General features: G+C 36.3%; 1 protein-coding gene across 1 annotated transcript; it reads right to left on the bottom strand.

Moving 5' to 3' along the window:
* Positions 1–4,928: 4,928 nt before the first annotated feature.
* On the bottom strand, positions 4,929–5,651 carry LOC113334086. Its single transcript, XM_026580424.1, has one exon. The coding sequence runs from the start codon at positions 5,649–5,651 to the stop codon at positions 4,929–4,931; it is 723 nt and encodes a 240-aa protein (XP_026436209.1).
* Positions 5,652–12,590: the final 6,939 nt, after the last annotated feature.

Raw genomic sequence — 12,590 nt, 5'->3', positions numbered from 1 at the left:
ATTTTGACAAGAAAAGACGTACACAGACTTTGTTTGACAGAGTCTCACACAAAGTCATACAGCCAATGGATTGTGCAATTTTCGATGGTTGAGATTTGATACAAAAAACCGCGGGTTTAAAAGGAAGAGAAACACATCAACCATGAGGACAGATTGTAAGGTTATGTTATGCGTAGCTTTGGACATTGGACTTCAAACATGGCACGTTAACAAATTCATAGAAGATCACAATCACGGAATGGTCTCTCCTGAAAAGCGGCATCTCATGTGGGCGGACAAGGTTATGCCTCCTGCAGCCAAAAGCTTGGCAGAAACATTTAACAAACAGAAACTCCAGGTAGCATCGCTTTTTGGGGACAGTGGGAATATTGGATTCACGGCAAGGGACCTTTATAACCATTTAAGCACAGTTAGAAAGTCTTTAATAGAGGTAGGTGTTAAGGATCGAGCAAGAGAGAGGAGAGCATAAACGCGGAAGCGTAAAAGACTACATTGATAATAATCTTGGTATGTCAACTTTCATGGCTCAACAGCCTATTTATATTTTTCACAAACTTGACGACCACTCAAGGCACTTTCCTACCTAAGATCAAACTCTAAACATAGACACTTTCCTAATATAACTCAAACTCCTTAAAGTGTATCTCTCCTAAATATAGACTCCTATATTATTTCTTAATACACTGCATAACATCTTATGCGTACTACGTATCTCCTAATACCCTCCCTCAAGATGGAGCATGTAGATCACGAATGCCCATCTTGGACAAAAGAAATTTAACTTCGGTTTTCTTCTTTCTTCTTCTTTTTTTCAACGCTTTTGCGAAAAAAAAAATCTTTAGACAGTAGTTTAAGGACGTTTCGGTCCCCTTCATAGTTTAAGGACATTACGGTCCCCTTCGTAGTTTAAGGACGTTTCGGTCCCCTTCGGAAGTTTAAGGACATTACGGTCCCCTTCATAGTTTAAGGACATTACGGTCCCCTTCGGAAGTTTAAGGACATTACGGTCCCCTATGGAAGTTTAAGGACATTCCGGTCCCATCTTCGTAGTTTAAGGACGTTTCGGTCCCCTCTTCGGAAGAATACTTCTTGTACTCTTGTTTTCTTGGTTTCTTCGATAGAATACTTTTTGTACTCTCTCGACAACTCATAGGATTTTAACCTACTATTGTTGTTCTTTTTCTCATCACCTCTTGGTGATTGGTTTTTTTCTTTTTTTCCACAACATTGTTCTTTTTCTCATCACCTCTTGGTGATTGGTTTTTTTTTTCTTTTTTCCAGAACATGAATGTTGTTTCTTCTTCTCTCTTGTTCCAGTCACGCACTTCTTGCGAAACCTTCACACTTCTTTGTTCTTCAAGATTCTCTCACAATCCTGTCGTCTTTACAAAGTCTGCCACACTTTGTAGGATCTCCAAGTTTCTGCCACAAACTCTTCAATCACCATGTTTCTGCCACAAATTCTTGCTTAAACTACCTCAACAATCATCAACAAACACGCAGAAAACTGTTTTCTGCAACGTCTCTAACAGAAACTGTCACACTTTTTCACGTTACAACTCTTTCGTCACGTCCACTATCACACCTGTGACCTTTTCTTCTGTTACGCTTCTGTCACAATTCTTCTAACACTTAACTGTGACATCCTTTTGTCACACTACTATTCTTCATCTGTAACAATTCTCCTTTGTAACACCCAAACTGTTAAAAACTTTTAATAACACTTTTTTCTTTTTTTTTTTTACGGCTAGCAACAAAACTAGTTCTCACGTGAACTTAGGGTTTTGAAACCCCAAAACTCCAGCAATCGTTGCCTTGTTCAGTCAACTTCTCCACAACGAAGAAACAGGCCTTTAATGGCAGCAACTTGCGTTTCCTCTCAAACTTGTTCTATGTTCTTGCCACCGGCAGAAAACACAATCCACCATTCCAAAGATTCATCAAATCCATGGCAGCAGCTGCACCTACCGAAACCCATATTTTCTATGCACCATCATCTCACCAGCTACCATTCTCAATCTCCCATTGTTTCCTCCAGCGAATACAGCTACCAAGCTGTAGCTTCTACAGCACTTCAACTTCTGTCGTCTGCTGCAAATCAAACCTCTACTTTCATGGCTTGCAAACTCCTTCTAGACCCTCAAACAATAACAACTCTTCTCGAACCTTCCACAAAGCAAGACGACGACCTTCAATTTTTTTTTTAAAAAAAAACTCGTCAGAACTTTGCGACAACTTCTCTTTTTACAACGTCCGTGTTGCATAGCTTTTGTTAAGCTCACAACATAACCTCTTGGACCCAGCAGCTACGATCCAGTAACCCTAACCTTGCTTTAATAGACGCATCTTTCTTCTTCTGACAAACATCAACACAGCTTTGATAATTCTTCATTTTTTTTTCTCCAACCAAACGTAGTTTCAAGACTAACTCTTTCTCTCCTTCTCCTCTCTCTTCCTCTCACCTTGCTCTGATACCATGTTAAGGATCGAGCAAGAGAGAGGAGAGCATAAACGCGGAAGCGTAAAAGACTACATTGATAATAATCTTGGTATGTCAACTTTCATGGCTCAACAGCCTATTTATATTTTTCACAAACTTGACGACCACTCAAGGCACTTTCCTACCTAAGATCAAACTCTAAACATAGACACTTTCCTAATATAACTCAAACTCCTTAAAGTGTATCTCTCCTAAATATAGACTCCTATATTATTTCTTAATACACTGCATAACATCTTATGCGTACTACGTATCTCCTAATAGTAGGAGATGCAGAAGCTATATTGAAGTATTTTAAGAAAAGAACAATCGATAATCCGAGTTTTTATTATGTTGTACAAGTTGGTAGGGAAGCATGAATATAACAACCCAAATTTCGGGCCTGGATTTCAACCCAAATCCAAAACCCAGAATCCAAAATGCTACCTTAAATATCAGGCCCTGACTTCCATACTTGGCCCAAGTCCAAACGACTAATTCTTTGTTTAATCTTTATTTATGTTTAATTCAGAAATTCTGTTGCAGCGGATACATAAAAATTCTTTTCGGAACATCTAACCGTTAATTTGACGTGATTTTTAATTTACATGAACCCTAAAGAAATATACTTTACCAGAAAAATTAATTTCACCGTTAAAAGTTCCAGATTAAATCCAAAATAATTACGTTTTTAAGAAAGATTCATAAAACAGAAACTGACGCCAGGTCACTCAAATAATTTTACTGAGTCCAATACGAATCCATAAATTATTATAATTATATATTCCGAATCCTAACTTATCGCCTTTCCAGTAATAAAATTTCTAGGATTTTTAGTTTATCTTAAATACCTTTTGACCATAGTCAAACGAGTAGTTGACCAGTACTGCAGAAACGCACAACAGTGACGATTCGTTTTAGAAAAATCATATCAATTCACTCACAACTTCAAATTTTCTTTGGTCGATCATTATGAAAAGATAAAAGAACCATCTTTGAGTTTTCAGTAGACTATAAAGGCTAAAACATGACATAGAAATATTTAAAAAAAATAGACAACTTCAGTAAAATTGAATCTGACAGAAAACGTCTGATCCTTGTACAGTGAAAACAATTGATTTAAAAATATTTCTGGAACTCAGAAAATTATGAAGTTTTTATATGTACATATTGAGAGATTTTTACATGTAACATAAAAACAATGAGACAAAAACGTATTATATAATAATTATGATAGACAGTCAAACTGACATGATCCAGAAATTTCCATTATTCAATCAAATAGAGTAGTCTAAACAAAGCATTGTTTTCTTTGGTTATACATTAACCAAATAATCTTTAAAGCTTTAATAACCAATAAATAACTAATTAAATCATCTAAAAGAGTTGATGATATTTTATTACAATCCCAATCATAAATCCTATGCAAACTACTAATAATAGCACCAAAACCGATCTCTACGCTTTTCCGCCATTAACTCCTTGTGGTGCCAAAAAATCTGGAATTTTTTGTCATTAAACGACGTGAGTTGTGACACCCAGTAGGAAAAGAATCAACAAAACATTTTATCAAACATTTTCAATTCTTTTTAAAACAACTAGCATGGTTAATAGCATCACAAATACATGGAAACACCACATCCATAAGAACAATCAAATCAATCACATCAAATCCGCTCGCCCCAGGGAGCCCCACGTGGGTTTAGGGAACAAAACCGTTCCCAAGGATATCTCGTATCCCATCATAGTTGTTTTTAAGAATCACAATCTATGGACCGCAGCCCAACATACATAATCATACTCACAACATCGATTATCATTCATATATGAATCAAAACTTACAAAGTAAAATTAATTAAAAGAAACTTAAATAAAAAGGAGGTTTTTGATTGTGTTGCGCCTACCTCAAACGCTAGCAATAATCCTTAGGAAGAACAGTAATGAGATCAATAACAAACTAATATCAAGGCCGCTCCAATTCTACGAACTAATCACCGCCGTATTATTTTTTTTTGTTTTCTACTGGAAGAACTTTTTTTTTTTCTTCTGTGTTATATATTTATAGTATACTAAACTTAAAAGGATTACTAATGACCTAAACTTTGTGGTCGACACTATATGCTAAACTACAAGGCCTCCTTGAATCTTAGGCCCAAAAGAAACGAATGAATATTATAACTTTTGTAAGGCCAATTAACGAAAGAAATGACTAATACTTATTAGGCCCATTAGAAAAAATCCATAGCCGTACAACTACAACAAAAAATCAAAGAGGATAAAACCACATGTTACTGCAATATCATTTCAGGAAAAGACTATACTACCCTTATTTCATGAAATGACAAAACTACCCTTATACTAAATGACAAAAATGCCCTTGAAATTTGGGACGGGCTTTACAGCTCTATCCCCCTTAAATGAAATTTCGTCACGAAATTTAGAGGTTACCTTAGAAAAGTTCAGGATATTTGCTCCGCATTTCGGGCTCTAATTCCCATGTCGCTTCCTCAATGTCTCTCTCAGCAATCATCGCTCTTTCCACTATCTCATTATAAGAGGTAATCTTCAAAATAGACAACGTACCCTTAATTGAAGGTCTAAGTCCCTCCTGAAACTTAAAAGCCTCCAGCTCTTCATTCTCCACCAGATGAATAGCAAAACGAGAAAGTTCTTCAAACTTGGCTTGGTACTGTGCTACGGTCATATTTCTCTGAGTCAACTGCATAAACTCGATCATGCGTTGGTTTCGTGCAGTTTGTGGAAAGTACTTATTTAGGAAGGCGAGTCGAAATTCTACCCAGGTAAACAGACCGTCATTCCTAGAACGACGAGTCAAGTCCCACCAGCGAGTGGCCTCACCCTCAAGCTTAAAAACAACAAGATCCAGCTTATCCTCGTCATTCACGCCTAATAGGGTGAATGTTTTCTCAATCTTATCTATCCAATCTTCAGCGACTAGTGGATCAGGACTACCTTTAAAGGAATCGGGCTTTTGTTCACTAAACCTTCTAACTAACAAAGCTCGTTGATTAGGTGGTGGAGGGGGAGGAGGTGCATTCTGATTAAGATTCACTTGTTGTTGCATCGCTTGAGCAACAGCATTCAAAGCACGAACAACCTCACCGAAACCCTCATCATGTGGGACGGCTAAACCATTCGTACGACGAGACATGTCCTGATTGAAGGACATTAAATTATAAGTAACACCGAGAGAATTATCTATGCAAAAGAAGTGTAACCTATTACGCATTCAAACAACAACAATCAACAGATACACGAACAATTTCACATTCAAGCATATAGACGTACCGACTTATTCAGAAACTAGCCTGCCCAAAGGATCAGACTAGCTCTGATACCAAACTGTAACAACCCAAATTTCGGGCCTGGATTTCAACCCAAATCCAAAACCCAAAATCCAAAATGCTACCTTAAATATCAGGCCCTGACTTCCATACTTGGCCCAAGTCCAAACGACTAATTCTTTGTTTAATCTTTATTTATGTTTAATTCAGAAATTCTGTTGCAGCGGATACATAAAAATTCTTTTCGGAACATCTAACCGTTAATTTGGCGTGATTTTTAATTTACATGAACCCTAAAGAAATATACTTTATCATAAAAATTAATATCACCGTTAAAAGTTCCAGATTAAATCCAAAATAATTACGTTTTTAAGAAAGATTCATAAAACAGAAACTGACGCCAGGTCACTCAAATAATTTTACTGAGTCCAATACGAATCCATAAATTATTATAATTATATATTCTGAATCCTAACTTATCGCCTTTCCAGTAATAAAATTTCTAGGATTTTTAGTTTATCTTAAATACCTTTTGACCATAGTCAAACGAGTAGTTGACCAGTACTGCAGAAACGCACAACAGTGACGATTCGTTTTAGAAAAATCATATCAATTCACTCACAACTTCAAATTTTCTTTGGTCGATCATTATGAAAAGATAAAAGAACCATATTTGAGTTTTCAGTAGACTCTAAAGGCTAAAACATGACATAGAATATTTAAAAAATATAGACAACTTCAGTAAAATTGAATCTGACAGAAAACGTCTGATCCTTGTACAGTGAAAACAATTGATTTAAAAATACTTCTGGAACTCAGAAAATTATGAAATTTTTATATGTACATATTGAGAGATATTTACATGTAACATAAAAACATGAGACAAAAATGTATTATATAATAATTATGATGGACAGTCAAACTGACATGATCCAGAAATTTCCATTATTCAATCAAATAGAGTAGTCTAAACAAAGCATTGTTTTCTTTGGTTATACATTACACCAATAATCTTTAAAGCTTTAATAACCAATAAATAACTAATTAAATCATCTAAAAGAGTTGATGATATTTTATTACAATCCCAATCATAAATCCTATGCAAACTACTAATAATAGCACCAAAACCGATCTCTACGCTTTTCCGCCATTAACTCCTTGTGGTGCCAAAAAATCTGGAATTTTTTGTCATTAAACGACGTGAGTTGTGACACCCAGTAGGAAAAGAAGCAACAAAACATTTTATCAAACATTTTCAATTCTTTTTAAAACAACTAGCATGGTTAATAGCATCACAAATACATGGAAACACCACATCCATAAGAACAATCAAATCAATCACATAAAATCCGCTCGCCCCAGGGAGCCCCACGTGGGTTTATGGAACAAAACCGTTCCCAAGGATATCTAGTATCCCATCATAGTTGTTTTTAAGAATCACAATCTATGGACCGCAGCCCAACATACATAATCATACTCACAACATCGATTATCATTCATATATGAATCAAAACTTACAAAGTAAAATTAATTAAAAGAAACTTAAATAAAAAGGAGGTTTTTGATTGTGTTGCGCCTACCTCAAACGCTAGCAATAATCCTTAGGAAGAACAGTAATGAGATCAATAACCAACTAATATCAAGGCCGCTCCAATTCTACGAACTAATCACCGCCGTATTATTTTTTTTTGTTTTCTACTGGAAGAACTTTTTTTTTTCTTCTGTGTTATACATTTATAGTATACTAAACCTAAAAGGATTACTAATGACCTAAACTCTGTGGTCGACACTATATGCTAAACTACAAGGCCTCCTTGAATCTTAGGCCCAAAAGAAACGAATGAATATTATAACTTTTGTAAGGCCCATCAACGAAAGAAATGACTAATACTTATTAGGCCCATTAGAAAAAATCCATAGCCGTACAACTACAACAAAAAATCAAAGAGGATAAAACCACATGTTACTGCAATATCATTTCAGGAAAAGACTATACTACCCTTATTTCATGAAATGACAAAACTACCCTTATACTAAATGACAAAAATGCCCTTGAAATTTGGGACGGGCTTTACAATGAAAATGCGGGGGTTTAACAACCTCACCCAATATTTCGATTAGCAATCTGTATGGAATAACTCCAATATACTTTAAGAGAATCAACTAGACAGTCAGACTCAATCTTAATAAAAAGAGTATATCAAAGAGTTTAATATCTCTAACTCTTAATTCAATCCGCAATCAGCAAATAGAAATCTGCGAGCCCGATTGAATATAAGAGGAGTTTAACTTCAACGGTATCAAAGACCAATATTCAAGTGTCAATCAATGTAAATCAACAACCAAAGGTTGAATATTCTAATTGATTGATCTTTACGCACAACCTGTGATATTTCAATTGTATAACAAAATATACTGCGGAAAAGAAATAACACAGACACCAGAATTTTGTTAACGAGGAAACCGCAAAGGCAGAAAAACCCCGAGACCTAGTCCAGATTGAACACCTCATTGTATTAAGCCGCTACAGACTCCAGCTTACTACAAATTAACTTCGGTCCACTGTTCTGAAAACCGGCCCGGACATTAAACTGGAAAAGTTACCGGGTCAGGGTCAAATGGTTCAACCAGTGGTTCAACTCGGGTTCACCGGGTCACATATGTATAATTTTTTTTTGTTCATGCTTTGTTGTTTAAATCTATTATATATTATTTATGTGCATGATTACCACCAAAGAACAATTGGCTTAGTGGTTATGATTATTTTAAAGCAGTATTAGGTCATGGGATCAAATCTCCCTGCTCACAAAATTTTTTTACGAAAAAATAAACGAATCAACCCATTTGGGAACCGTACAGACTCGGCTGGATCACGGGTCAACCCGGCCGGGTCACCCAATTCTCAAAAAAGAAAACGGTTTCTTGTAAATTTACTGGATCATTGATGGCCCAGCCCAGAAAAGTGACTGGGTCACCGGTTTACTGGGCTGACTGGCCGGGCCGATTTTCAGAACATTGCTTCGGTCTGGACTGTAGTTGAACCCCAATCAATCTCACACTGATTCAAGGTACAGTTGGGCTCCTTACGTCTCTAATCCCAGCATAATACTACGCACTTGATTTCCTTAGCTGATCTCACCCATAACCAAGAGTTGCTACGACCAAAAGTCGAAGACAATAATAAACAAATCTGTATCACACAGAAAGGTCTACGATAATAGATAAATTTGGCTCCCATAGATAAACCTACGAGTTTTGTTCCGTCTTTTGATAAAATCAAGGTGAACAGGAACCAATCGATAACCCGGACTTATATTCCCGAAGAACAGCCTAGAATTATCAATCACCTCACAATAATCTTAATCGACTAGCGAAACAAGATATTGCGGAATCACAAACGATGATACGAAGATGTTTGTGACTTCTTCTATCTTGCCTATCGGAGATATAATCTCAAGCCAATCTTACGATTGTACTCTTACGATAGAAACGGTAAGATCAGATCACTAAACTACAAGAGAAGTAGTTCGGTCTGGATTCACAATCCCAATGAAGTCTTTAAGTCGTTAACCTACAGGGTCTCGAGAAGAAACCAAAGGTTAAAAGAGAATCGACTCTAGATTAACAAAACTAGTATCACACAGGAGGTGTGGGGATTAGGTTTCCCAGTTGCTAGAGTTTTCCCTTATATAATTTTCAAATCAGGGTTCTCAATCAATGTTAGCTTAGTAAGAAAGCATTCAATATTCACTGTTAGATGAAAACATGTTTAGATTCAATCTAATATCTTTCAACCGTTAGATCGAATCTTAGCTTTTTACACAGAAATGAAACGTATTTCATTTAGGTTTGAGTAAACGTACCTAAACGTGTACACTTAGTTGGTTCAACAATAGTTAACCAATGGTTAGCCATATGAGCACTTTCATATCAACCATATTTATCTTTATCACAACTAGTTCAAATGACTTCAAAAGAACTAGTTGGAGAGTTGTTCAATTGCTTAGGTCTTTATGTATAGACACAATTGAAACAAAATCGATTTGATTTATTTGAAACAATTCATGAACTTTATAGCCACGGTTTGCAAAGATTGCATTCCTTATAATTTATATGTTTAAGTTCATGAACCACCGATTTGAGAAAATAACCAGCTCAAGTATGCGTACGGGTATGCGTACTTAAGCAACCGGATTTGAGTTGGTTTTGGTTTCCAAAATAAGCAGAAAATTTCGGGTAGAAAAGTTCCGCTAGTATGCGTACGGGTGCGCATACTTTAGTTGACTAGTTAAGAGTTCGTAAACTCCAAACTCAGCAGATATTCACGGAGAACTTCCGCCAGTATGCGTACGGGTACGCATACTTAACCTGTCTCCTTCACCAATTCCGTATACACACATATGCATATACTTGGTTCCCGGTTTTTTGGGTTTATATACTAATGTGCGAACACACTATATATGCTTATATCCAAAGATGGTTACATAATCTCAACTCTTCATTTCAATTATTGAAACATTCTAGAGGATGTTATATAGTTGTTATTCACAAACTATTTTTCATCAAAGCGATTTTCAAGATATTGAAATGTCATCATGACATTCGTCACGAGTAAAGATGAACCTGGCTAAAGCAAAAGCTTACCAACACATATTTCGAGAAATAGATAGGCGAGATAAACTCGTCTCGAAATAACAAATGTGTATAATTGAAATCTATATACTTATACGACTTTTGTCTCAAGAGTAGGAGATAGAGTAGATAGACTTTTGAGTGATAGATAAGTTCAAGCCTCCACATACCTTTTAGTTGGGTGAAGTTCCACTGCTTCCTTGAGTAGTTCTTCATCTACATAAGATGATCACCGTGGAGTCTGGAGTTCAACTACACTTAACTATTTTAGTCCGAGACTTAGCTATAAGTAGACTAGAAATCAAGACATATAGTTTTGACAACTAAATTTGACAAACAAGCTTGAGATAGCAATGCATGCGAGTTCGACCGAGCAGTGCTCTAACAAAGCAAATTTATTTTGGGTTGATGCACAATACTGGTTGCTAAGTCCAGGTAACTGGCCACTTATGGCCCGATAGGTGTGCCAAACCTGCCAGATTTGCTTTGCAACCTTGCGGTGATGAATGACCCTGTACAAAATAAGTTTCTATGCCGAAGTAGGCACTCTCTTGCATCTCACTTCAGTGGATATTACAAGTCCAGGTTTGGCCTCCACAGCGACCTTTGTCCTTCTCTTTGATTTTCTCGACTCAAGAGTCAAATGGTTCATTGGTAGACTTATTTGATGGGGATATTTTGTACAGTGCATTTTAGGAATTTCTGGGCATTGCAGTTGGCTTCTACTCAAAAGATGACCTCCATCAGGATCCAGCAGAGGTATGTTACATATACCCCATTTTCTGTTTTCCATCTCCTTTTTCCTGATGTTCTGTAGTCTCACTTACTGTCCCTCACATCTTCTCAAATTTCATTAGCGATATTCTAGATTATTCATTTCTATGTATCATGGCCATTACAGTGATGTGTCCCCCTCATTCGTTACTGAAGGTTATGCCTTGTTCTATCAGGGCTCCTTGGAGCACTGCGCATCATGGTCTTTGATGGCTTCCCAAGTATGGTGTTCTCATCTGCATTCTTCTTGGGGCACTATTTGTTGCATTCTCTTATGTGGTAAGTTCTGGCAATTACTTAAAGTTTTGTAGATTTCTTCCCAATGATACCATGTGTGTGTGGTTCAGTTGTGGGCTTTTCTGTAAAATGGGCCAAACTGACTCCCATCACTGAGGGTTCCCGTTCTAGTTTGGCCAGTGTCTCTGTGAATTTTTGTCCTGAAAATACATCATTCCTAATGTGTAGTCTGCATATATTATGAGGTGTAGTTGCCGATCAACCTTGGAGTGTTTTAGAGTTCATGTTAAGAAACATTTCTGATGCAGGAGCATAATAAGCTATTTTTAGAACGTTTTTTAGTTTGGGAATGTCCTGCAAGTTATGGTTATTTTTATTAGTTTCTGTCTTTAGACTAGGGTTTCCTTATTTAAATTTCTTGTTCTAGTATATTTCTTTGTAAGGATAAGGATTCTGCAGACAGATGGAAACCACTTGGTCTTTTACTTCTTTAGACTATGTTTGAAGCCTTGAAGGGTTTAGGTCTGTTCTTTTGTCGATAAAAAATACTTATGCCTGCTTGTTGTCGTGACACATATCGACACTGTTATTTACACCAGAAACGTGTGGACACGGCAATAACTTTGCCAGTGGTTAAAGTTTAGCAGTTTTGCAACTAGTTGTCTAAAGCATGAAATAGTAGAAAAAGAAAGAATGTTTGCGATGAAGAAGACACATAGGTGTATTCTTCAAAAATACATGGTGCATTGTATAACTAAGACTGTACATAATTAATATAGAGGATGTTGTGTCTACGTTTCCTACTTCTTTTTCGTTGGTCGTGTCGAAGAACTAGTATCAATACCCGTATTAACACTCTCTTACCCTGGTTGATGTTACACAGATTGGATCATGTTTTTAGGTTTCTGGTTGTAATTTCAATTCGATAATTTACACATAAAAGAGTAACTAGGAGAGCGGTGGATATTAGAAATATCTACTTCTATACTTCTTATTTCTCGTGAATTATTCCATTATGAAAAAAGTATGCGAGATACCAAATCATCATATTTCTTTGTTTACACATGGCTCTTTCTCAGCCAGGCATGGGTTTCAATAACAGACATAAAAGTATTTATAGCATCGCAAAAAACCAAGAGTTGACATTAAATATGCTAAAGAAT

This window comes from Papaver somniferum, unplaced genomic scaffold (genome assembly GCF_003573695.1).
Source record: "Papaver somniferum cultivar HN1 unplaced genomic scaffold, ASM357369v1 unplaced-scaffold_135, whole genome shotgun sequence".
NCBI classification, from domain to species: Eukaryota; Viridiplantae; Streptophyta; class Magnoliopsida; order Ranunculales; family Papaveraceae; genus Papaver; species Papaver somniferum.
This window is presented reverse-complemented; position numbering and strand designations above follow the sequence as displayed.

Bases quoted from the DNA above. Each gene is read 5' to 3' on its own strand.
- LOC113334086 (XM_026580424.1), bottom strand. From the start codon at position 5,651: ATGTCTCGTCGTACGAATGGTTTAGCCGTCCCACATGATGAGGGTTTC.